Source organism: Pelodiscus sinensis, chromosome 2 (genome assembly GCF_052426305.1).
Source record: "Pelodiscus sinensis isolate ZL-2025 chromosome 2, ASM5242630v1, whole genome shotgun sequence".
Classification (NCBI taxonomy): domain Eukaryota; kingdom Metazoa; phylum Chordata; order Testudines; family Trionychidae; genus Pelodiscus; species Pelodiscus sinensis.
The window spans coordinates 183,942,411-183,969,540 of NC_143053.1; the positions used below are offsets into that span (position 1 = coordinate 183,942,411).

Sequence of the window (27,130 nt, forward strand, 5' to 3'; positions counted from 1 at the left end):
AGTTGGTGCCACCGCTGCAACTTAGCTGGGACCAGGGCAGATCAGCTAGGGCCATGTGCCACCTAGCAGTGGGGTTGGTGCCATGGCAGTGGGTCCAGAAGAAATTAGTGGGACGCGTGAGCAACCTCAGCCTGCTGCCCCTTCCCACCACCGGTTCCTTTGACCCACTGCTGGCTGGGTGACATGGCTGCCTGAGCCCCATTGCTGGGATAGCAGTGTTATGCCAGCAATGGGGCTATGGCAGACATGTCACCCAGCCAGCAGTGGGTCAAAGGAACCGGTGGTGGGGAGGGGCAGTAGGCTGAGGTTGCTGGTGGCAGGAGACTTCCCTGCTCCAGCAAATTCCCTCATCCAGGTCTGCTAGGTTTACAGGATCTTTTGAAAAAGCCTACCCTTTTCGAAAAAACTGTCTCTAGACAGCGGTTTTAGTTTTGACATGGCGCTCTTTCGAAATAGCGCCATGATGTGATTATGCAAATGAAGCACGAGAAATTCAAATCCTGGCTTCATTTGCAATTTCGAAGTGTCTAATTTACATCCCTATGTCAAAAGAGGGATGTAATCTAGACGCAGCGGTAGTGTGAAACTCTACTATTTATATCCAGTCTCTGTTGTACGTTAAAGCTTAATTTGTATGTTTTATTTGCTGGGTAATCTGCTTTGATCTGATTGCTATCCCTTATAATGACTTAAAACATATCTTTTGTAGTTAAACTTGTTTTTGTTTTATCTAAAATCAGTGTGTTTATTAATCATAACTTCAGGCAAAGAGCTGATATATATGTTCTCTCCCCAGTGTGTGTGTGCGGGGGGGGGAGGGAATTTCATGAGCTTTTGCTGTATAGGTCTGTGTGTAGCACAAGCCAGTATAATTTTAGATTTATGCACCAGAGTGAGCAGTGTGTGCCTGAGTAGCTAAGAAGTTCCTTAGCTGAAGCCTCCTTTGCAGAATTGATCACAGTATCTATGTAACTGCAGCTGGGTGTGTCCCTACCTGTATGTGTGCTGGTAAAAGTGCACGCTGGTGCCTGGGAGAGGGCCTGGCAAGCTGGTCACAGCAGTACAGTGTAAAGGGAGCCCAGAGTGGTAGGTCAATGGCTTAGAGGTAGCCCAGTTCCAAGTGACACCACGGAGGAAACATGTTACACTCAGTTCCTGTGAGTCTTCATTTCCACACAGTCCAGGACTGGTTTCCACACTCCCATTCAAAATGAATAGCATGTGGTTCTCTCTACCATTTTCATCTCTCTATACACAGTCCTAGAAAACTAGTTACCAGTGTTGTATTGGTGGCAGAATGGACAGGGGCCGGACTATGTCTCTGTGTGTATTTCTCTTTCTTCCAGGCCATTCAGGGTTCCTGGGTAAATGAGCACTACCAAATCTATGAGGCAAATAGAACCTAGAGGGCCCATTTTTACTTTCATTGACGTGTACAACTGCTATGATTTCAACAGAAGTTGCACCCTTGTAAGGGAGGGCAGAACTAGGCCATTAGTGTAAACAAGAATTAGTCCCATGGATGTTTGACATTGCCAGAATACCACAAAGAACCCTGAGAACAAGCGAGAATTAGATCCTTAGTCTTTTCTTATACACATCAATATACATATTTTTAAAATATTATGACCTTTAAATTAATTGTTTGAGAGACAATATAGCATCTACAAAAGCTAGTGAGAGAGATCTCCTAGCACCGTGAACCAAACTCTACCTTCATTTTCTCACACACATTTCATTTCTATAGACATCTTCAAGAAAAGTCAGCATTGCAAGCAGAAAGCACTCCTGTTTGTTTACTCTATTACAATACTCATCTATCTGGACAAGGCAAAATTCCTACAGAGACACAGATGACATGATTTAAAAACTGCAGTACTTACCTTCATAGGGACTGCATATTCTAAAGATGAGCTCATCTTCTATATGCTTCAAAATATCAAACTTCTCAACATAAAAAACCAGCTTACGCGTCCCACTAATTTCTTCTAGCTGAGTTTTATTTGCATTAAATACCCCAACAGAGAAGATGACGACACCTTGATTTTGTAGCTTTTCTGCTGGAGATTTTACTTCATCCCCTGCCACCCCATCTGTAATCAGGATAAGAAACTTTTTGACACCAGGACGTGCACCCTTGGAAGGCTTGAAATAATCAGACACGAATGTCAATGCGCCTCCTGTTAGTGTAATGTCCCCCATGAGTGACATTCCATCAATAGCACTGAAAATATCACTTTTAGAAGAGTATCGGTTAAGCTGGAATTCTTCCTGGTTTGTGCCGCTGAACTGGACGACCCCAACCTGCACTCGGTCTGCACCAATGTCAGATTTCTTCACCAGTTCTTTCATAAAGCTTTTCATTTTCGAAAAGTTGTCTTGCCCTATGCTTCCAGAACTGTCCACTAGGAACATGATGTCAGCTCTCATTTCTCTGCAGGCTGCAGAAGAAAACAGACGTATATTAGTATAACTCAGTTGGTACATTACAATAAATAAATAGACTTAACGGGGTAGAATGATTTGGTAGGGTTCCTAGGCATCCAGTTTTTTAATCTAATGCCTGGTTGAAAAGGGACCCTGGTTGGCTCTGGTTATTAAAAGTCAGGTCAGTGCCACAGTAGAGACCTGGAGCTGAGGCAGGCTCCCACCTGCCCTGGCTTTGTGCAGCTCCTGGAAGTGGCTGCCAGGTCCCTGTGGCCCCGAGGCACATGTGTGGCCAGGGAGGCTCTGCGTGCTGCCCCTGCCCAAGCGCCAGCTCTACAGCTCCCGTCAGCCAGGAACCATGAGCTGCGGGATGGTGCCTGTGGGTACAAGGAACATCCCAGGAAACCCATGTACCTAGGGGCCACAGGTTACCTGGTGGCTGCTTTTTGTGAGCTTTGGTAAATGTCACCTGGATCCCACATTCCAACCTCCTCCCCCAGCCCACAGCCCCCCTCTTTCCCCCGTCATCCAAACTCCCTCCCAGAGCCTGAACCCAACATTCCACTCCCAGTCCCCTGCTCAGCCCTTAGATTCCTCCTGCTCCCCAACCCACATTCTCAGCCCCACCCCAGAGCTTGCCCTCTGCTTCAGTCCAGAGCCTTCTCCCACAACCTGAGCCTCTTATTTCAGGCCTGCATTCCAGCCAAAGTTTTCATCCGCCCATACTGCAACCCCCTGTTCCAGCCTAGAGCTTATACCCTGAACCTTTATGCCAAGCCCTATGCCAGAGTTCACACGCCCAGCTGGAGACTTCATCCCCTTCCTCATCCCTATCCCTTGCCCCAACCCAATGAAAGTGAGGGTGGAGGGGAAATATTGACAGTGGAAGGAGGAACAGAGTGAACACAGTTCAGGGCCTCATGGAAGGGGAGGGCAAGGAGGCAGGGCAGGGGACTTTGCTTATGTGGGATTAAAAAGTTGGCAACCATATGGTCTGGGGTAGATGCGTGGGTGCTAACATTTCTGACTGTGCTGGGAAATGGGGAACAGTGAGGTAGGTGGATGGATGAGTGGGCTCTGTCTGGAGAATAGCAATGTTGGGGAGCCGAAGGCAAGTACTGGGCCCTAACAGGGTTGCTAAGGAGAATTTTGCTAGACATGTGCATATGTGCACCTAAGGGAGAGAGATCTTGTGATTTCATTGGCAGCTGGTGTGTAAGGCAGGGGAAGGCTTTGCTTTCCCAAACTGCCAGCATGGCCCCGCCCCACCAGGTCTACAACAGGTGTTTTGCTCTCCCAGTGCTGGAGAGGATGGGTTGGGCTGGGCAGTGGGGCACACTCTCCTCCCTCCCCCAGTGCATCAGAGCTGGAGGAGGGAGGAGTGGCATCCTCTCGGGCAGGATAGGCTAGGCTGCGCTACGTGGTACACCCTCCTCCCTCCCCCACTGCTCTGGGGCTGGAAAGGCCGAGCTAGGCCAAGCCAGACTGCGTGGCATGCCCTCCTCTGGGGTTAGGGAATCAGGGGCAAGCATGCACCCACTCACTCCCTGCCTGTGGTTGGAAAGGTCAGGGGAGCATACCACATGGGGGAGGGCAGGCAGGAAAGGGCAGGGCCTCAGCAGAAGGGTCAGGACTGGAGGTGGTTTTGGCGGCATGCCTTCCCCAGCCCTGCCTTCACCATCTGCACATGTGTGGTTTATTGTCTGAGCCACTTCCATTTCTTTACAGAAAAAGATTCATTGGTTCACAAGTCAAAACAGGCATAAAAGATTCAGGGATTTACAGCTTCTGGGAGGCGGGGCTGTGCCCCCTGCTTGCTGCCCTCACCAACCTGCCCTCCTCTGGCCACTACACTTGCCAACCCCCCCCTCTGGCCGTTACATGTGCCAAGTCCCACCCCCCATGACTACTATGTTCACTACCCTCTTCCTCCTCAGCCACTACCTACATCAACCTCCCCTGTTCTGGCCGCTAAAACCCTACCACGAGACTGCTCCTGCACCCTTCCTCCTGACCAGACACGCTACACCCAGCCTGCTCCTGCATCCTCGCTCTGGGCCCAACTCTGTACCCTCACCTCCTCTTGCATACCATCTCCCACCCTGATCCCGTATACCCATGCCTATCCCACTCACTGGGAGAGATAGGTGACACGTGGGGGGTGGGGGAGGCCACAGGGTTCATGCTTCCCTGGAACACTGGGGAGGAGGGAGGCCACGTGGCTGAGGATTGAGGTGGATGGTGGTGGCTGGAGGATACAGATGATATGATGACACCACTCTGTCATCCCACAGGGAAATTTTTTTATATATGTGGAGAGACAGATAAGTGTATGACTTCAACACTAATACTGCACCTGTCAATCACAAACACCAACTTTACATACCTGTCAGAGAATTTAGTCTGCATTTATTTTCCTTTCTCTTTGTGTCTGTGGTGTGTGTGAGGCAGGAGTTTGTAAGATAGTGTTGCTCAATAGTCTTCAAAGACAATGAACTTAAATGTCACTGTAGTCTGAGAGTAGCCTGAGAGTAAATGCTCTGTTGGCATCTGAACAGTTGATGACACAGGTATTTATACTGGGGACAACAGCAACATAACATGAAAAGTTGGAAAACACACTACTTGATGTAGGACTACCCCCTTTAGCAGAAAAGCCAGCTTGTTTGTTACACAGTTGAGAAAAAAAAGAAGAAGGAAAAGCAGTGTTTTGATGCTCTGATTGAAACCAAATAAAAATGCTCTTGCTTTTTTAAAGTATACACTGAACATATTCGTAAGAGATATATAAAAAAAGAAAGAAAATGGCATCACTTTTAACTGCCTTGCAGAAAGATACCTCATATGCAAATGTGCCTTAAATATAGTGATACATTTTCATTATTCAGGCAGGAGAAATAGGCTTGCTTTGAACTTGAAATTGTTAAAGAACAGGAGGTCCTGAATTCAGTTAGCGCTCTGAGGGGGCAAAATCAATTTTTCCCTTACCTTCCCCAGTACAGATCCTTTGAACAATTTCATTTTTTATGGTTTTCAAGGCGTCAAACTCTTGCACAAAGAAAGGCTTGTTGTTTGGCCCTGCAATTTCATGCAGCTGTTCTTCGTTTGCACCTTTAACACCTACAGCATAAATATTGATCTTCTCATTCCTCAGCTGCTCAGCAGGCTCCTTTACATTGTCATGTGACACCCCATCTGTTAAGACAATGAGGTAACAAGGCACCCCACCAGGTCGCTGATTCCTTGCCTCTTTAAGCAGTGGCTGCATGTAAGTCAGAGCTGCCCCAATATAGGTATCCCCGTATATTTGCCTAATGTTGTCAATGGCCTTCTCTAACTCATTTTTTGTGTTGTATTCATTAAGTTTAAACTCTGTGCGAAAGTTGTGTGAATATTGTACAGCTCCAAAGCGAACTTTATTCGGTCCTATGTTAAACATCTTAATCACTTCCTTCAAAAAATGTTTGATCTCTCTGAAGGCATCAGAAGAAATGCTTGTTGAGCCATCAATGAGCATATAAATATCAGCTTCCTCTGTGTCCATACATCCTATATGGAAAAAGAAATTGTATTCCAAATTAACGTGGGTACAAAATGTAAAGAGAGAAACATGGAGAGAATCACCAAAGCATATAGGCATGTAATTAGGGCCCAGAGTCAGCCAGTGTTTACACAATAACATATGTTTTGAACACACCTATGGTGCATTTCCACAGTGGCAGAAAATAGAGTGAAGTTAACCAGGCACAAGGAGGCTTAATCTCAATGTAAAGTAATAATGGTTGAGAAATTCTGGTTACTTACCTTATGATAATTGGAGTTCTTTAGGGTGTGTGATCCCTATTTGTAAAACAACTTAAGTGCACGTGCACTCCATATGCCTAAGATCAGAAAATTTTTTCAACAGTGTCTCTTGATCTGCACCTACATCCTTCACCTTCTTGTACTCTTGTAAAGGGCATAAGGGATTACACAGACTGACCACCTAGCTGATTTCTTCTCTACCATGATTAGCCCAAGGAAGGGCTCAGAAACAGAGTGGAAGGAGGGTGGGTAGTGGGATAAAGATCAGGATCAAACATCTAGAACTACACCAGTTACTATAAAGTTAAGTATCCAGCATTTCTTCAAGTGGCGTATGCGTATTCCAGACTCTCAAGCAACACTCCGTGTGGCGGGCACAGGAAATCCTGCTGTGTTTGGCAGCATGATCCTGCAATCTGAAAGGATGCACCTTCTGAAGTGACTCATTCTAGGGCATAATCCCTAGTTAAATTGTGCACAGGGCTCTATGTTGCCACTCTGTTGAACTCCGCAAAGCAAAGACACTGATATACAGGGGTGGATATAGGGCAGGGCAAACGGGGCGGCCGCCACAGGCCCCGCGCTTCAGAAAGCCCCACGCATGCGCTGTGGCAAAAGGGGGGCCCCGCAGAATTATGCTGCCTGGGGCCCCGCAAAACGGTCATCTGCCCCTGCTGATATAATCTGAACCCTGGTTGAATGAGCATTCTCATCTTATGTCAGAGGGGTCACCATCAACTCATAGCTTGATACAACTTAAAATAAATTTAGAAAAATTTTATGAGGAGACTGCTTCCTCTTTTTTATACTTTTAACAAAGGAGACAAATATTGGGAGATTTTCTGAAGGGTTTTGTTGTCTGTAGATAGAATGATCAGGCTCAATCAACATCCAGCCTATGTCTATACTGCTTCCCTCTTCCACAAGAGCCTATGCAAATGAAGCGCAGAGTAGAATATAGCCACACCTCATTTGCATAATTAATTAGGAGCCATTTTTGCACAAGAGGTTTTTACACAAGAGCCATTCTTCCTCATTTTTTCAGGAAGAACAGCTCTTGTGCAAGAGGGATGTTTTGCACAAAAAGGAGCCATCTACATAACTCCTTTTTGCACAAAAGCCTCTTGTGCAAAAATGGCCCCTAATTAATTATGCAAATGAAGCATGGTCATATTCTACTCCGCGCTTCGTTTGCATAAGCTTTTGCGGAAGAAGGGTGCAGTATAGGGGAGGGGGGAAGCCCAACTCTGTACCCTCACCTCCTCTTGCATACCATCTCCCACCCAGATCCCATATACCCATGCCTATCCCACTCCCTGGATAATGGATCTCCCTGTCTTTTTTTGGTAGCATAATATTTTGGGTGGAAAATAGCTAGGTGTATGACATGATTTAAATGGCTTTCAGAGGGAACTTTTGAAACAAATTTCATCCTTATGGAAGACCATGTAACAGAATCCACCATAAGGGCCCCTTGCTCACCTAGTCTTCTGGCAGAGCTCTTTGCATTACCTAAAGGTGAATCTGGCGTTCGATACAGCAACTGATCAGGAATAGTCAACATGAATTCACCAAGGGCGAGTCATGCCTGACCAATCTGATTAGAATCTATGATGAGGTAACTAGCTCTGTGGATATGGTAAAGTCAGTGGATGTGATGTATCTTGACTTTAGCAAAGCTGTTGATACGGTCTCCCACAATATTCTTGCCAGCAAATTAAGAGAGTATGGATTGGATAAATAGACTGTAAAATGGACAGAAATCTGGCTACACTGTCAGGCCCAATGGGTAGTGATTAATGGCTCAATGTCAGGTTGGCAGTCAATTTCTAGCGGAGTGCCCCAAGGATCGGTTCTAGGACGGGTTTTGTTCAACATCTTTAATGACCTGGATGAAGGGATGGATTGCACCCCCAGCAAGTTTGCAGAGGACACTAAGTTAGGGAGAGAGGTAGATATGTTGGATGGCAGGGAAACGGTCCAGAGTGACCTGGACAGATTAGAGGATTAGGCCAAAATAAATCTGATGAGGTTCAAAAAGGACAAGTATAGAGTCCTGCACTTGGGAGGGAAGAATCCCAAGCATTGTTACAGGCTGGGGACTGAATGGCTAAGTAGCAGTTTGGCAGAAAAGGACCTGGGGATTACAGTGATGAGAAGCTGGATATGAGTCAATAGTGTGCCCTTGTAGCCAAGAAGGAGAATGGAATATTAGGTTGCATTAGGAAGAGCATTGCCAGTAGATCTAGAGAAATGATTACTCCCCTTTATTTGGCTCTGGTGAGGCCACATCTGGATTACTGTGTTCAGTTCTGGACATCCCCCTACACACACACACACACACACACACACACACACACACACACACACACACACTATAGAAAGGATACGAACGCATTGGAGAGGGTCCAGCAGAGGGCAACCAAAATGATTAAGGGGCTGGAGCACATGACCTATGAAGAGAGGCTGAGAGGGGATTTGATAGCACCCTTCAGGTTCTTGAAGGGAGGTTCCAAAGAGAACGGAGAGTGGCTGTTCTCAGTATTAACAGATGGCAGAACAAGGAGCAATGGTCTCAAGTTACAGTGGGGGAGGTCTAGGTTGGATATTAGGAAAAACTATTCCACTAGGAAGGTGGTGAAGCACTGGAATGGGTTACCTAGGGAGGTGGTGGAATCTCCATCCCTAGATGTTTCTAAGTCTCGGCTTGACAAAGCCTTGGCTGGGTTGGTTTAATTGAGATTGGTCCTGCTTTGGAAAGGGGGTTGAACTTGATGACCTCCTAAGGTCTCTTCCAGCCCTATGATTCAATGAACTGCAGACACCAACTGCTTCTATGCAAAGAAGGGTGGACCTCCCCATTCTCGCTTTTTCTTATCATGTACTATAGTCATGTTAGACCTGACTTGAACATGCAGGGTATGAATGAGTGGCAGGAATCTTTTGCAGGCTTCATGTACTGCCCAGTGTCAGGCAGTTGACGTGTAGCTTGGATTCTTGCTGGGTCCAAGAACTTTGAATCATATATTGTCCTGGAATGACTGTTCATCCGCAAATTCAATTCACAAGCTAATGAACTCAATCATGATGAAGGCTGGTTGGGACACTACCAATTTGGCAACCATTGAAGGTGCTAACAGCTCTCTGAGCAGTATCCTTCCTGACATGAGAATCTATCTATTGACTTTCATTTTTATCTGCTTAGGTTTAGGTACCCATTCTCCAGATACTTACTAATGCTCTGTCCCCCACCCTCCTGCTCCTCTCCTATTTATTTCGAGTGTTCACATCCCAAACTCATAACTCCGGTCATCTGAAGAAGTGGGCTGTGCCCGCGAAAGCTCATGATACCATGTACATGTTTTGTTAGTCTATACAGTGCTTCCAGACTATGTTATATTAGTCCAAGTGAGCTCCCCAGCCCCTTACAGAGGCATCACAGGTGGAGAGTGGATGAAGGCACACAGCCAGTTTTTCCACCACGTAAGTGATGACAAAACGCTGCGGGGAGGTAGAACTTGCTAGTCCAGGCTGGGCTTACTTGAAATATAACAAATGTTCATAACCAGGCCTGCAGACACCAGAGATCCATCCTTGCAAAGGGTGTCACATAGATGAAGGAATCCACATGGCCTAGGAGGACTAGGCAGGATCACACTATTGTCTGAGGGCTCAGTTGAAGATGGGTGATAAGCCCCTCAGTTTGGAATCTGTCTTGGGGAAGAATGCCTTGTCTGTAATCAAGTCCAAAAGTTGCTCCCATAAAATCTATAGCATGCATGGGACAATAAAGCATCTCTACCTATTGAAACTTTTCCTGGTGAGTTGCTGTGCAAGTGATGACAAATTCAGTACATTTTAATTTATTTTAGCATTTCAATATTCACTTAAAACTATTTAACAAATTAAACAGAAGGCCAGAGTTTATATCATTATCAAACACTGCGATTAGAACAGAAAGGAATGTGTATGTTAAATGGTATTTGTTAAAATTAGCAGTCAGGTTTTCAAAAATCAGAGCTTTACGAGTAGTCTAAAATAAAAACTTACTCTTGCAAGTACTTGTGATTCTCCTTTTACAATTGTTAAAACCGCTTACCAAATTTTAAGTCCAACACAATACAAATTTTTCATGGGCACAGCATCTTTGGGATCACAGCTTGTAACACGGCATTAACAGCTCTTGAGGATCACTGATCAGCCTTTACTAAATGGCAAGAAACACTGACTCAACTATATGACTGCCCAGCATTAGGCTACTGAGAGTGACTGAATTGTCAGACCACAGCCAATCCAAGCAGTGGGTTTTTTGAAGTCATGCTATGACATATTTTATCTGTATTTACATAAACAGCTGTGTTCCACAGTGTGAAATAAATAATGCTGGTTGAACCCAAAGCAGCTTGCTTTGTTGAAAGAACTGGATGTAGTCTAGATGCTCTGTCAACAGAAGCTGTGCGAGAGTATCTATCAACAAAGCCTCTGTCGACAAAAGCCTGTTGTCTAGATACACCTAGAGTGAGTCTGAAGAGGAGGGCACTACTATGGAATTATCTTAGAATGGAGACCAAACTCCAGACTCCATCAGCTGTATCCAGTGAATGCTCCAGTTCTTGATCTCTAAGCCCCTATCAATGATGAGACCAGACCGGGATAATGAGCTTGTCCCACCAATGTTCCCAGAAGTCCTCCAAACAAAACAGGCCTGTGATGACACATCTAGGTTGCAGGACAGAGGGGATATATAAGTGGATGCTGTTCCTGAGGCCCTGTACATTCTAATACCACAACAAGAGATGCGGGGGCCTGAGCCAATAGTGAGCAGTGTCTCCAAGGGAACCTGCACCATCCCTGGCTCATAAGAAAGTCCCTCTACTCCTCTCAGGCCCACTCATTAGACATGACAGGGTTATAATGCTAGTAAACAGGCTAACTTAACATGCATCTGCAGTGGTTAGTGAAGAAGTGATACAGTTAGCTGACAGGACTGTGGCAGCCCTAGTGGGTTTCCTCAGGCCCTGTGAGGAGAACTCATGAAGTTGGGGTAATTTAGAGTCTGATTTGCTGGGACAACAAATTGTCTGGGAGAAGGATGTAAACAGCTAGTTGGTGAGGGAGAGACTTCAGGGGCAAACACACCTACTCTGCCTATATCCAGCAGATAGAGCTGTGTTGCCCAAAGTGATCAACTCTGGCTGGTGCTGGTTTACAAATTATAGTAAAATAAATGCAGGGCTAATGGGATGTTATCAGTGTGGTTGTCTTTATTGTCTGAGTAAAGGAGAGCCGCACTGTGCTTAACCAGTTCTGAAAGGACCTTGTTAAGCCAGGGGCTAAAATGGTAGATCCCTGTGAAAATAAGATGAGTGTGGTGGACAGGTGTCCCAGCCATGAGATATTGACTCTCTCTAAGGGATCCCAGTCTGGTTTAACTTCTTTCTCCCCATTATTCAAAGACAGCTAAATAGGCTCCATTAGAAGTCTTTTTTATATTAAGTGCTTACTAGAGCTAAAAACATTTGTAGTGGGACAATATTTCTGCCCAGTCTGCTTCACTAAGAACTGAAAAATCACTGGGAATCTCAAGAGACTGACCTGCAAAGGTCACAGCAGAGAGGTAGGTGGTAGAAGGTGACCAGCAAGCGGAACAGAGGCTGCAAGGCACTCAGGTACAGAGGCTGATATGACAGCCAGGTGGTGAGGCACAGTGGCTGGCAGGATGGCCAGCCAGAGAAAGTGCTCAAATGGCAGAGCAAGCCACATGCCTTCTTCCCCAAATGGAAGGTGAACTCACAAGATGCACCTCTGAATCCTGGGCCCTTGCTGACCAAGTGGCATTTGGTGAGGGAGCAGAAAGGGACACAGTAAAGGAACTTTTGCTTGTAGAACTCAAGAACTTGTCAAAGATGACACTGCCCCAGTCACTATGGGGTAGGTGTCTGGCTCACAGTTTTACTTTATAAATCCTTCTTGCAGCATTTTCTTTCCTTTGATTACAGGTTTCTTTTCTACAGTCAAGCTCTGGGTTTGAGTGTGGAAGTGTTGCCTCTCAGAGGCACCCAGTGGTGGTCTATAATTTCCCCAGGTTATTGGACTGGACTTGAGCTGGTTTTATGTCATAATGTTGAAAACCCCTAGATATTGAACCTGGCCCTGGTTGCTACTGGTTCCACGTGGCATGTGGATACAGTGAATATTGCTTAAAGATAAGGATAGACACGGACTGAAACAATATGAAAGAACACACATTGCACAATATGAAATTCCATCTTGAGTTCATAAATGCTTTTCTTTTTTGTTTGTCACATATAGAAATAACCACTTGCAAAAAACGTAAAACTGAAAACTCGAAAAACATAGCTCGTTCTCAAAGCAGAATTTTAATCTCCAAACTCTCCAAAATGTCTATCGAATTGTTCCACCTAATCCAAGTTCCCAGACTTCCATCTCTACCCAAAAACTTCTCTCTGTACGGTGATCATTCAGGTGAAAAGTAAGAATTTATTTCTGGATTGGAATTAGAAGTTTTTAAATATCAGAGCTTTTAAAAAGCACTTTAAGTATGGTCAATAAGAGCCATCCAGCTTTCAATAGAATTAATTAAAATTAGTAGTTGCTGAATATTTTGTTGATAAACATGAAAGTTTGATTTCTATATTCTGTAAAAGAGCTTCCACTTAAAATCATTTATTGATGCCAAAGTTAAAGCATTAATATATCCTGCACATCTGTACACATTAGTGATGCCAGTTAAACAAACAGTTTTTTTAAACTAACAACCTGCCTTGCTAACCCAATGAACATTAAATAAATTTAGGCACCAATAATTTAGGCTCTAACATCATTAACCCTCCTTGACACCTATGCGGAGTCTCACTAACACCAAAAGGACTCTATAAAGATACAAATTGCTCTACTAAAAGAATGGGATGCCGGATATTTGCATTAGTTCAGTAAAATACCATGAACCAGTGAATATGTTAAAAAAAGGGTTCCATAATAAAGTCTGGATCTAGATTCATCTCCAGAACTGCACTGCCCCAAAGGCTAAAGATCAAAAGTAGATACAACAATTCAGGAGGTTTTGAATTCAAGTTTTGAATCAAGGTTTTGGTTGAGGACCACTTCTACTTAAAAGTCTTCCACATAGGGAAAAGACAGAAATAGAATTATGGGAAAGGTTTACCTGCTTTAAGTAGTTCTCTTCTTTCAGACTGGAAATACATCTTGTCTTGAATTTGATTCAGGAGTTTCTTTTGTAAATTTTTGGCTTGTCCTGGTAGGTTAGAAAATGCCGTCAGCTTAGTAACATATAGCTGTGGAGGATGAGATGCTATCTGGGTTAACTGGGTGTCATCAGCATTTTCAACGCCTACGGTGAATATGGTCACACCTGCTTTCCGAAGACCAAGAGCTGCCTCACTTACGTTGTCTTCAGAAGGTCTGTGGGTGATCAGAATGGCTATTTGCTCTATCCTTTGGGCCTTTCTACTTCCAAATCTTACACTGAAGACGTCTTTCCTTGTAGCATTAATGGCAGCACCGATATTGGCCTTCCCTTCCCTTGGAGAAAAGCCTTTTATTTTCTCCAAAATGGCAGTTTTGCTCATTTCTTCACTCAGTAGAGATAACAAACGTGGCTTGCTGCTGTATGTCACTAGGCCAATCTGTACACAATCCTTCTGCACATCAAGAGTGTCAGTTGCATTTTGCAGGAATTGTTTAATATCTTCAGATTGTGGTATTGAAACCCCCTCATCTACTATGAACACAACATCAGCAACAAAATTACTCATGCAAACTGCAATGGGAAGAAAGGAGAAAAGAACAAAATATTAACCGTATTGGAGGAGTAGCCTTGTTAGTCTGTATATGCAAAAACAATGAGGAATTCCAGCATCTTGCATTTGATTTAATGGGATTCTGCTCATGAAATCTTATGGCCAAATAAATCTGTTAGCCTTTAATGTGCCACAGGACTCCTGGTTAATACTAACAGTCTATGTCTTGGTCAATCCATAGAGAAATGTTCGCAATAATTTCCCTTATTCAGATTTATCTAGAAACACAGGAATTTGCCATACTGAATCAAATTAGCAGTGCATGTAACTTTAGCCTCCTGTCACAAGCAGCGGTTAATACCAGCCACTCTAGAGGACGCGCAAAGGAAAAGGTTCTTCCTAAGGCCCCACTAATCAGGTTTTAGTTTATGCCCTGAAACAAGAGATGCTGTCTCTTGAAAATTACTCAATATGCAAGAATAGTTACAGATTCACTCCACTCACTTTCCATACACTGGGGAGTCTGGAAATAGTCATACATGCAGGCATGAATCAATAGACACTGTTTTTCAACATCAGCAGTACATGCCTTTCTGTACGCAGAAGTACTTGGGCATGTACATATCTGTTGTTTTCCTTATTTTAAAAATATGCATGCCAGTTAATATTTTGTAAATTTAGCCCAAAATGTTCAAGGTGTCTTTCTTTCTAGCACTGAATTACTTCTTCCAGTCTTTATTATCACAATTCATAGCATTGCATTTCTTACCTTCTCCTTTCTTAATATCTGCGGGTGGTTGAATAACATCTGGGGGTGGCTGAATAACATCTGGGGGTGGTTGAATAACATCTGGGGGTGGTTGAATAACACTCTCAATTATCTTGGTCATGTTTTGAGGAAACATACTAAGATCCCTCAATGTGCGAAACTTTTGCGAAAAGCGAGGTGTAGCCATTGACTGCAGTTCTTTAAGATCAGTATCAGGCATCCCCACGGCTATAATTTTTACCCCATCACTTTTCAAATCATTGGCAGGCTTTTCCACATCATCCTCGGATTTTCCTGAAGTCAGCACTACTAAAATTCTGTTTTTGTCTCTTCCGCTAATTGGTCCTTTAAAATAGGCACTGTGAACTTTTTGGAGGGCATTGCCTGTTCTTACAGACCCACCCTTGAATACAAAGTTCTTTTTGACATGGTTCAGCATTGCATTCTTAGTTTTATAGGTGTCCAGCCGAAATTCAAGGTGCAAATCATCACTATATTGGGCAAGTGCAATACGGTATTGAGTAGGAGTCGCTGTTAGAAGACCGATCATTTTGCTAATAAAAGCCTTCACAAAGGGGAACGTCTTGTATCCCAGGCTACTAGAGCTGTCAACCAAAAGGACAATATCTGCAGATGTAGGGGCTGCAAAAGTCAGAAAATTCAATGTTATTGCATACTTCTTACCCTTTATCTCTGCAATACTAAGCATAGAATCCCTCTTCAGAGTCTCATTCTGTTGTATGCGACTAAGTGGCAAAAGTTGCTTTTTGTTTCTGTCCTGATTCCTCTGTGCTTAGTTACCTGCCTGTCACAAGTGCCGATTGCCCCCACCCAGTTGTTATTCATCCTTAATCTACAGGGAAGACAACAGGAGTTGAAAGCCCTCCATTTTAATCAAAAAATCACCTTGCAGCAGTGGGCTGCACTGAACTACTTTCTTATTTGCAAGTTTTTTGAACTGTGCAGCACAGCTACCCTAGCAATCATATTGATCTGTCCCCCATCCAGGACCAAATTCTACCCTAACTCACATCACATGAAATATCACAATTTGACTCTTGTACCTGGGATTTATACCAAGGACCCTAGTCTGCAGATTGTACATGTAGAATCCCAGTGAGCCAAATAGAACTCACATGAGTAGAGTGCAGGATTCTGCTTCACATACAGAGTAGTTTAATCTTCGTTACCCACTTGAAAATAATTTAATTATATGTGTGGACTTCATTTATATACTACCTGTATTTTCACCCCTGAATCTGGCTCTAATCTACAGAAGTCGGTCAAAGTTTCTGATAGAACTGATCAATCCAATATGTGAATCCATGTCCATCTCCATTAGCCAAACCAATTTCACTCTACTATACAATGTCTCATGTGGTATACAGACCCTTACATAGAGGGCTTGCCTCCATTTTTACTGGGAAAATAGTGTTTTTTTAAAAATCAGATAATACAGCACAAAGGATATAGAAATACCAGGTGTTTGAGTTACTGAAGTTTGACTCCCAATAAGGAAGAGGAACAAAGTCAGCAGCATCTTCATATTATGAATGAATGTTCGAAGCTTTAGTTCTGGAGAAATAAAAGAAAAAGCCCATATATCAATTGTCAAAAGGACTCTGGAACATGACTGCATAATGCACTGGTATAAAGAAACTTACAATCCATAAATGCTGTTATAAGAACCTAAAGAAATATACATAAAGAAACAGGAAAATGGTAAAGGATACATTGTTGTCTTCCTTATCCATGACATCAGATATGAATTATTGTAATCTTATGTGTGGCACTAATGCTGCTAATCTTCCCCTTACATACCTATTTAAAATAACATTTCCATGGTGATTTTGATGACATTTCCCCTTCTTGAGTCTCCTTCTCAACTGAAGGAATGGCATCTTACTTTTGAAATCTAGTTTCTTATTATGTTCCTGACCCTAATCTTTACTGCCAGTAACACCTCTGAGCATTCACTTATCTGCTTGTTACTGAAACACCTTCCTGCTTTTTTCCAGTCCACTCCACAGGCAGGGAGGAACCTCCTGACACCTTATTCTATCTAGGGTACATCTAGACGACATCTATTTGTCAGAAAATTACACAAAACGCGCTCTGCAATTTGTGTAGCTTTTTCGGATACTTTCGTGGGAAGAGGCTTTTCCAACTTTTGGCCAGTCTAGATTGGGCCAAATGTCGTAAAAAACCTCTTTTGAGGAAAACAGGGGCTTCCGAAAGAGTGTGTTTTCTCTTCTGTGTGTGTGTGTGTAAGTAATAGCAAATGCGTTCCCTGGACACTGTGGAGTTTTTTGGGGATACCGCCGTATCCTCTGAAATTTCTCTTTGAAACCTACCTTTAAAACAGCGTTTCCTCAAAGTGGTCCATGGGCCCACTCTGAGAAAGCTGCTACCAGGCTGCTCTGGTTTGTTCACTTACCAGCTGTGCGCCCATGGAGCTTTACAACACCCTTGGCTACAAATGGCAAACTGCAGCCAAAAGATACAAGCCTATGAACTATTGCCACCTGTGACTGACTAGCCTACCAGCCAGCTGTTACTGAAACCAAATGTGCCTGGCATTACCATTAGTTTTTCCTTTTCTCACTGACCCTTCCATTTGTCTGTCAGTTATTTGCCTATCTGGTACTTTCTAACTGCTAGATTACAACCTGTCTGGGTAGGGACAGTGCCTAGTACAATGGGGCCCTAACCCTGGATAAGGCTCCATAGGTGACATTGCAGTGTTCTTCAACTGGTGACTTGCCTGGGGCCTAGATCTGATCCATAAGGGCCTTCCGTTTGGCCCACTGGTCATTCTGTCCCCTGTTTCTACTGTGCGAAAGCCCCCACTACCCGATTCCATCTCTGCCCTGAGCAGCAGGCTCCTGGCAGCTCCACCCAGTGTCCAGTCACAGCTGCAGCTTTCCCATGCTGACCTGCCTCTGAGCACCCTGCCCAGGCCCAGCACCTGCTGGGTTGGAGGACACTCTGCCAAGGGCGCCATTTCAGGAGGGGTGGGCGGGGGGATAGCAGCTGTGCACTTTGGTATGGGGCTTCCTTTTCATCCTGTTCCTCCAACACTAACAGAGTGAGGGGAAAGTGCTTGCATTGCATGCAGGCCTCTCACACCTGGCTGGTGCATTCCCTTCACCAGGTGTGAGAGCCATGTATGGAATGCAAGCACTTTCCCCTCACTCCCTGGGAACGGAATGAAAAGCAAGCTGTGTCCCAGAGCATATGACTGATGCCCCCCCTAAATGAGGAGTAACAGTTAATTCAAACTCAGGACTTAGTTCGAATTACCATTTCACTGCCGCGTGTAGCCGTGGGCAGTTACTTCGGACTAGTGGAATTTCAAAATGGCGACCAGGCGGGAACATGCAAATAAAGCCCAGGATATTTAAATCCTGGGCTTCATTTGCAACTTCAAATGCCTACATTAGCCTCCCTAGTTCGAACTAGGGGGCTAGTGTAGATATACCTCCCATACCCTACACCTCCTGCTACACCCCTTCCCAGGCCAGAATTCTCTTATACCCTAGACCTCCTGCTACACCCCTTCCCAGGCCAGAATTCTCTTATACACAACCCACTCCTGGACGCTGCACCCCAATCCTCTGCCCCAGATCACAACCTACTCCTTCACTCAAACTCCTTCTCAGTTTCTGCACCCTCTCCTGCACCCCGTTCTCCTACCCTTAGCTTCCTTCTGCACCCAACCTCCATCCCAGACCTTAATCTTCTATAGAAAAGTGTGGTCCTTGACCACATAAAAAAATCTTGGAGTGGTCCCCGCCCCTCATCAAAAACTGCCCTGCTCCAAAGGAAGCACATAAGAGATGGAATCCTTTGCCCAGATCCCAATTTGGTTACGAATCACTTTGCAGCAGCTACTGCAGACTAAAAGCTAGTTGTACACCTGTTGTAGCCAGGGCTGTCCTTAGGCATATACAGAGTATGCAGTTACATAAGGCACCAGTATTTCTGGGGCACCACTCTGCTGGAAGAAATGGGAAATAGGGAGCAGGCAACAGCAGGGCTGCTGGGTCCTAGAGAGAGCCGAATGTGATGCCTGCAGCACAGTCTGAGGGAGGGGATTGGCTGCTAGGGTCTCTGGGAAAGGGAGGGGATAAGAGTGGGGGAAGGAACTCACCCATGTGACTCTCTCCCTTAGCGTAAGGTGAGGCAGGCTGGCTGGGCAGCTCTATGGCAGTATCCTTTCTTCTTCCCTCCCCCCATGGAGCACTCTCCCTTCCCCCTTGGAGCACCCCACTCTCCCCCCTCCCTTCCAGCAGGGCTGGGTTGGGTGAGGTGCTAGGGGGAAGGAGGATTGGGTGAGGTGCTGGAGGGAAGCGGGGGGCCGGCTGGCTGCGCGCTGACTAAGGCAGGGGTGGACTGGCCGGGCAGGCCGTCCGCTGAAGGGCCGGCTGGCGGCGGATATGCGGGGCGCTGGCGCGTCGCAGCATAGGCCCAGCACCGGCACTTTAAATTCCCCAGCACTGGCCAGGGCACTGTGTGGGGCTGAGAGAGCGCATGCGCAGCGTGTTGAAATGCCACAGAACAGCTGAGAGGAGAGAACCTCAGCATCTTCCCTCTCAGCTGGTTTGAGCGCTGCACGTGGATGCTGCCGCCAGTAGGGTTACCAGATAGACCCCCCCCAAAAAAACAGACACACTTGATCGTGGGCGGGCGGGGGCCTTGAGGCTGGCCGGGAGCAAGGGAGGCCTGGAGGAAGTGGGAGGGTGGGAAGCTGGAAGGGGGTGCAGCGGCGTTGGCCAGGGGAGATCAGGAAGAGGAATGGGCCAGCAGGAAGCAGAGCTGGGGGGCGGTGCAGGGGGGCTGGCCGGGGAAGAGCAGAAGGAGAAGTGGGCGAGAACTGGCAGGCCAGGAAGGCGGGTTAGCAAATTGGCCGGCGCAGAGTGGGACTGACCCTGGCACTTGCAGATCCCGGTGCACAAGCTCCCAGCGACAAACGAGCAAGGAGGAGGCTTCCCCTCCTCCACACTCTCTTAGGGAGAAGATATTATGCAGGTTGTGATTACATATTTATGTCCCTATGAGCGTATCTGGATCTTTAAGAGGTAATTTTGGGGGAGTGGAAAGAGGGAGAGGTTACAAAATAAAAGGAAAATGTACATGTTTTATTTATATGATAGAATTTTTAAAAAATGAAGGGAAAAAGGAAGTTTGTATTGATTTCAGAAGGAAAGTGATTAAAACATCAGATATAGTCTTTTGGTGGACAATATTTGCAAGTTTTCTGTCTTTTGCTAGAATAAAAAGGGGTGGGGTACAGGAGTGAGGGCAGGGGGCTGGGAGAGTTGGGGAACTCAGGGCAGGTGTTGAAGGGTGCTGGTGTGAAGGAAGGAGGTGGGGGGCTGAGGGCGCAGGGTTTGGTGTGGAGTGTTAGGGCAGGAGTATAAGGTTGCAGGGCTGGAGTCAGGACAGAGATATGGGGGACTCTTGGTAAGGGGAAGGGGTAAGATGTGTGGGCAGGGGGCTGGAAGGTTTGTGGGGGCAGCTCAGGGCAGAAGGTGATAGAGTGAGGGCAGGAGGAGTGGATTCAGGACACAGGGTCTGATGGGGGGGCTCAGGGTAGGGAGGTGGGGGGGCAGGAGTCTGGGCAGGAGGTAGAGGGTGCAGAACTCAGGAGGGAGCTGGAAGAGATTACAGGGCTTACAAGGGTGACAATGCTGTGCTGACAATTCCTCCCAGGAGGACAGAGCTTCGATTTCCCAGAACTCCCAGGATGGCATCATGGAGGTAAGTTGCTGGGGTGCAACAGCCCCTGCTGCTCAGGCAGCTCACACACCAGTTGTCCGGGGAGGAGGAGTACAGTTGCACACTTCCCAGAGGTGCTGCAAGATTGCCAGGTACTGGTCCCAGCTGCCCCTGTCCAAACCCCCCCACAAGTACCCTGTCCCCTGCCCCACCAACATGTCACCAGCACCCAGCACCACCCTGTCCCGGTCCCCAGCACCCTGCCACCCACCGTAGCACCCAGCACCACCCTGTCCCTGTCCCCAGCACCCTGCCACCCACCGTAGCACCCAGCACCACCCTGTCCCTGGACCCAGCACCCTGCCACCCACCGTAGCACCCAGCACCACCCTGTCCCTGGACCCAGCACCCTGCCACCCACCGTAGCACCCAGCACCACCCTGTCCCTGGACCCAGCACCCTGCCAGCTGTGCCAGCATCCTTGGGACCACATTAGTGAGGCATGGGGCTTTTTTTTTTTTTGGCATCTCACTTGTGTAGCCCCAACTGACTTTTCTGTGTGTCAGTGACCTTTGACTCCAAACAGGTTCCCTGCCCCTCTCATAAATAAAGACAATGCTAAAACCTTTTCAGTTTGACATAATATTTTATTTCAAAATGAAGCCAGGCCAACAAGCCCCCAATTGGGGCCAAATCCCCATCTCACTGCAGCATCAGAACACTCCTGCACCACCTGACCCCAAATCTGAGCTTATCGTACACTGGAACCCCCTGTCCTGAGCCTCTTACATCCCCAAACTCCTGCATCCCCACATCCTCAGTCTTCTGTCACAACACTCCTGCTCCATCCACACATGGCAAATGTGTGTCCTGAGCCCATCATACTCACAGCCTCCTTGCCCTGAGCCCCGCACATATCCAACACAAACTCCTGCACCCTCACCTCCACAAGGTTTGTTTGACAAACCTAGGCATAGGGGCACCAGTTTAATAATCCCGCCTAGGACACCATAAATCCTAAGGGTGGCACTGGTTGTAGCCACCATTACTGGGAATATCTACCCAGTGAATTTTCCTTTTTTTGAAACCACTATTCCACCTCCCATAAAGATGTCTGTCTAGTGATGCGAGGAGCTTCCAGGGGTGCTAGGGCAGATAGTTGGTGCAGACTCCTTGCATGGACGATCTACAACCCCCCTCCCCCCACCACTTCCTTGCCACAAGCACTGGAATCGAACTTCAGTCTGCACCTTCTAGGTCCTCTTCTCCCAGGGAGGGAGTGGGACCAGTCACATAAGGTTGGTCTTACTTTCAATGAGGTGTGGCCCTGCTTCTTTAAAAACAGAACTGAATTAATAGAATAAACAGGCATGTAAAGGGAAATTGCATTATGGGTGTAGGCACACTCCAAAAATCCATACCACTGTGACCTATACGTGCAACTGCCACACAATGATCTGCCCTAACACAAATCCTACCATGCTTCCCACTACCTCCTCTTCCCTGCCCACTGGAGGACAGGAAGATGGGGAGTAGGGCAGTAGAAGCAGAAGGAGCCCAGCCAAATGGCCAATAAACTGAGGCAAAAACAGAATGAACAGCTGATCCTCTGGCCACATCTCATTGCAAAGTCTGAAAGGACTCTCCAAAAGTATCCTGTGTGCAGGGAGTCTCCTTGCAGGGCTGGCCATACCATGAGGAGAACTGAGGTGGCCACGTCAGATGCCAGGCTGTGGAGCAGGAGGTTGGGGGGGGGGCGCCCCTAGGACCCAGACTGTAGAAAATTGTGTCTGCTGCTGGTTAGTTCTCCTTTATTTGGGTAGGTAGCAGAGCAGTACCAGGAGAGGAGTAGAACAGGAAGGCAGAATTGAGACCTTTCAAAGTTTTGGCCCAAGTGAGGGAGATGAGAGCATCATTTGAGCTCCCCATCTGAGGTGCCAAAATGTTGTGGGCCAGCCCTGCCTCCCTGACAGTCGTAGGCTTGGTTCAGCAAGCTCTGCATACCCTCATTCCTGCCACATAAGTCTCCTGCACAAGAAGTGTGCCAGGGCATTCTGGGGAGGGGGAAAATGGAAGTGTGGCAGGGGCAGTCTTTCCTAACTGCAAGAAGCCCCACATGGACCACAGTCAGCTGGGTTCAAGTTAGACCAATGCTAAGAGCTTCCCTAAACTGTACTGAGGAACGAATCAACTCCTTGAAGCCCCAGGGAAGAGGAATTACATTGCCTCCCTTCCTTCCTAGGCCCATTCCAGGGATCTGCATCACTATAGTAGAGATGAATTCAGGCTTGGATTATTTGGAATCTGTGACAAAGCCAATCTTGGGGAAGAACAATCAAAATTCCACTTTCCAACATAGTTTAGATTCCACACTTTGTTTAAAGGAAGATTATAAAGTCAGAAAATTATCAGCAGAGACAAGCAACAGCTGGAAAAAAAGAGTCCAGTTACACACTGTCAGTAGCTTGAAAATTATGTTTGGCTGTAGAAAAATATAGCAAATACAAATGTTTTGGAAAGCAGATAGAATCTATTGTTTGACATGACATAACATAACTTTTCACAGCACATGCAAGCGAGTACTATCCGATTACATTTATCAGAAGAAAAGACGTTAAAATGGGAGGCAAGCCAATTATAACTTTTTCAATCTTGTAATTTGAGAGAAATTTCATGAATTCAGTCCATGTCATTGTATTACTAGCCTGGGGTGCCCCTCACTGATGTAAGTGGGCCACATGGGTGGCCTTCCTTTATCTCAGTGGGCTGGACTGACTGAACTGTAGCAAGACTTAGACTAGATACAGAGGGAGCGCACAGCTCAGAGTCAATGTGGTATGCAATCAGCATGTACGTCATTTCACATGACCTTGCTTACTGTGCATGTCACTTTCATAAAACCAGTAGGGGAAAGAAAAGAAACCCACTGTGGGCAAAACCCAGCAGAATCCGGCAACCCTCTGCATGGCAACAGTAAACAACATGTCATGAGCCACACACAGAACTCCAAGGGCCACATGTGGGCCTCAGGCCACAAGTTGCCTAGCACTGTAGTACATTCTATTTACCTGAACTAGCTGGTAACCATGATGTTCAATTCAGAGTACTGCTATTCTTATCTTAGAAATACATTTAAAAAAAAATCTATCTGTGTATTTTAAGAAATGTGCATCTTTCTGTCAACCAGTCTGTTTGTTCAAGAACTCCTCCTAAACAGTAAGAATTAGGAACACCAAATGTAGGATGCAGCTGCCTCTTATCCTTAAAGCAAGGTCAGGGTTTGGTTGTGCCATAAAAATGGGAAGTGCCAGGAACGGGACTGTTTTCCATGACATAAAAAGGAAGGGGGCAGAGAAAGAAGGGACGCAAAGGGGGGGCATAGAGAGGAGGGGTGCAATACTGAGAATGGCCATTGGGGACAGCCACATTACAAAAAGCATGCCATCTTGCCTGCCCCTGGACTAGGTAAATAGGCCCCTTGCCCAAACCCTTCCCTTTGCCCCCACCCTCCAGCCGCAATGCTGGAAGAGGGGAGAGAGGCGGCCTTGGTGGCCAGGAAGGCTGGAGGGGGGAGAAAACACCCTGCCAGCTGGGGAGGAGGAGGAGGAGAAAAAGCCATCCTGATACTTTCCTCAACCCTCATTCTCGCATCCCCCATAACCCTTTGTCTTGCCCTGCTTCATTCCCAAATCCTGCCATGACTCCTGCACCCCCCACACTTCCAACTCCCCTGACAGAAGAACTCAGACAACACTGGGTAAGTCTTTTAGTATATTTCTATATCTATATCAAGAGAGAGATACCATCTTGCAGTAAACTAATCTTTAGTTTCAAAGTGTGATATGACAAATGTAAAGATTTAATTAAATTTTTGTTTCCAAACATTGTTCAGATTTCTTTGAAAATGGAAGTGAATAGCCAAAGCCAGTTTCAAGAAAAAAAAGTCTGTTGAATGCTTCCCCTAACTCCATGCACTGCTTCTCCTGGTTAAAAATATATATATATATTGTATTTTACAATATAGCATCATAGGTGGATAAGTTACCATCACTTCTGCTTTATGGTTCTGGGCAGGGCAGGATCAACTCTTCCAGAGCACCAGGGATATTAGAATTTGTGGGGTCCCTAGACTCTTGGAAAGGGCCAAAAACAAAGGGTTCAAAATTGAGGAGGAGATTGGGTGCAGGAGTGGGTGAGGGCTCCGACTGGGGGAGCAGGCACTGGCATAGGGCAGGAGATGAGTCATCTAGGGTGCAGGAGGGAACTCCAGGCTGGGATCAAGAGGGTTGGAATGCAGGAGTGGGCTCAGGGCAGGAGGTGGGGATGTAGGGTCTGGATAGCAGTTAGGGTGTGAGTGGGAGGGTAGGATGTGGGTGTGAATTAGGATGTGGGAGGGGGCTCAGGGCTGGGGCTGGGAGTTGGGGTACAGGGTGCTTACCAAGGGCAGCTCACCTTTTGGTGACAAACGCATTGGGGAGGGGAAGGGGCTGGTGGCTCTGCATGCTGCTTTGCATTCGCCTGCAGACACTGTTCCCTGCAGCTCCCATTGGTCGCATTTCCCAGCCAATGGCAACTGTGGGGGACAGTGTCTGCAGGTGAGGGAAGCACAAAGATGCAGCTTACTGCTGCTTGCAGCTCCAGCCCAATGGGGGAATAGCAGTGCACGGAACCCTGTCCGTCCCCCTCCTCTGCCAGGTAGGGCCAGAACACAGAGCATTTAGTGGCTGCCCTACACAGAAGATCAACACTTTTGGAAGCTTGGAAATCTTTAGCCTGGAATCCTGGACCATGGCTCCTAACACTCCTTTCTTAGTCTGGCCGTGGTTCTGAGAGAGTTAAGATTTAACATTGTTGCAGTATAAACATAGTACTTCTGCAGATGCTTCATAACATAGTTAATGGTATTCCAGAAAAGGAGTATGTGACATGCTTAAGAAGGGCACATTCCATACAGCATAAATATGTATTCTGCGGTTGAAAATATTTTAATTTAAGTTCATGAGAGGCAAAAGAGATGTTCTACTGAATAATGGAAGTAACTTACGTGCCGCATCAATCTCAATTAGTGCGCGCGCCAAGTTCTGCTCCCTGGAGCACTCTGCTGGCTGTTGAGGATTTCCACCCAAAGAGAAAAAGTACATCCTCTCTAGAAACGCTCTTGTGAAGGGAGAGAGGGGGCCAATACATTTCACAAACCTCTGGATTATCTATGAATTGTCCCCTCACTTGGAGGAATCAGTAGAACCATCAAGAAGGGAGGAGTGCTACCTCTCAGCCCCAAAGAGTGTTCAGGGAAGAGGAAGCATCCACTCCTCAAGGAGGCCCTTTGGTGCTGCATCTCTGGAAGGTAGGCAATGTTCCTTTTGCATGATAAAAACACTGGGAGCCATGCTGCCATTGGCCAGGCATGCACACCTCTACAAGAAACAAGCCAAACCAGCCAACCAATCAACTCTTCACTACAGGGATTCAAGTAAATGTTGTTTTAGTCAACTGTTACTATAATCATAGGTACTTATTGGGTTGCATGGAGAGGGAGAAGACCTGCTCCTACTAAGGACGTGCAAATAATGCAGTCTCCAAGGCTATGTCTACACTACAACGTTTTTGTGCAAAAAGACGTTTTTGCACAAAAGCCCATGGAGCGTCCACACCTCAAGCATGTTTTTGCACAAGAAAATCTACAGTCATTTGATGGAACAGAGGGCTTTTTGCAGTGTAGGTAAACCTCCTGCTATGAGGCATAACTCCTTTTTAAACTTCAGCTCTTATGCAAAAAGGCATGTGTGGATGCGCCGCAAGAGTTTCTTGTGCAAAAAGAGCCTATCCGAAAAAGCACAGGTTCTCTGATGGTCATTTTGTGAATGGCCATCAGAGCTTTCTTCCATAAGAGCATCCATGCAGTGTGGATGCTCTCTTGCACAAAAGCACATCACAAAAGTGATGCCCTTTGAGGTCTGGATGTGCTTTTGCACAAGAAGGTTTTGAGCAAGAACTCTTCTACAAAAAGCTTCTTGTACAAAAACCCTGCAGTGTAGACAAAGCCTCAAAGTACACCTTGTCTGGGGCCTGCCTTTCATGGGCTAGGTTTGGGAACTCAGGGTATGTCTACACTACCACCCTAGTTCGAACTAGGGTGGTAATGTAGTCAACCGGAGTTGCAAATGAAGCCCGGGATTTGAATTTCCCGGGCTTCATTTGCATGTTGCCGGGCACCGCCATTTTTAAATGTCCGCTAGTTCGGACTCCGTGCTGCGCGGCTACACGCGGCACGAACTAGCTAGTTCGGACTAGTTCCACGAGGAGTAACGGTAGTTCGGAATAGGAAGCCTAGTCCGAACTACCTAGTTCATGCCGCGTGTAGCCACGCGGCACGGAGTCCGAACTAGCGGACATTTAAAAATGGCGGCACCCGGCAACATGCAAATGAATCTCGGGAAATTCAAATCCCGGGCTTCATTTGCAACTCCGGTTGACTACATTACCACCCTAGTTCGAACTAGGGTGGTAGTGTAGACATACCCTCAGAGTAATGGAAGACATTTTCAAAGAAAAGCAATAAAAGGGTAGAGGTAGCAGTTTTCAGAAAGGGGAGATGGAGCAGTAAAAAGATCTGGGTAGAGAAGGC

General features: G+C 46.2%; 1 protein-coding gene across 1 annotated transcript in view; it reads right to left on the reverse strand.

Moving 5' to 3' along the window:
- The window catches only part of LOC102456223 (collagen alpha-6(VI) chain-like), an 83,170-nt gene extending 56,617 nt beyond the window's left edge, over positions 1-26,553 (reverse strand). The window contains exons 1-6 of the mRNA XM_089776604.1: positions 25,547-26,553; positions 16,261-16,356; positions 14,782-15,423; positions 13,418-14,032; positions 5,416-5,976; positions 1,884-2,441 (exon numbers count right to left, since the gene is read on the reverse strand). Coding sequence (XP_089632730.1) covers positions 1,884-2,441; positions 5,416-5,976; positions 13,418-14,032; positions 14,782-15,423; positions 16,261-16,356; positions 25,547-25,643 — 2,569 coding nt within the window. The 5' untranslated portion in view covers positions 25,644-26,553. The remainder of the gene's footprint in view (positions 1-1,883; positions 2,442-5,415; positions 5,977-13,417; positions 14,033-14,781; positions 15,424-16,260; positions 16,357-25,546) is intronic.
- Between the last annotated feature and the right edge of the window lie 577 nt (positions 26,554-27,130).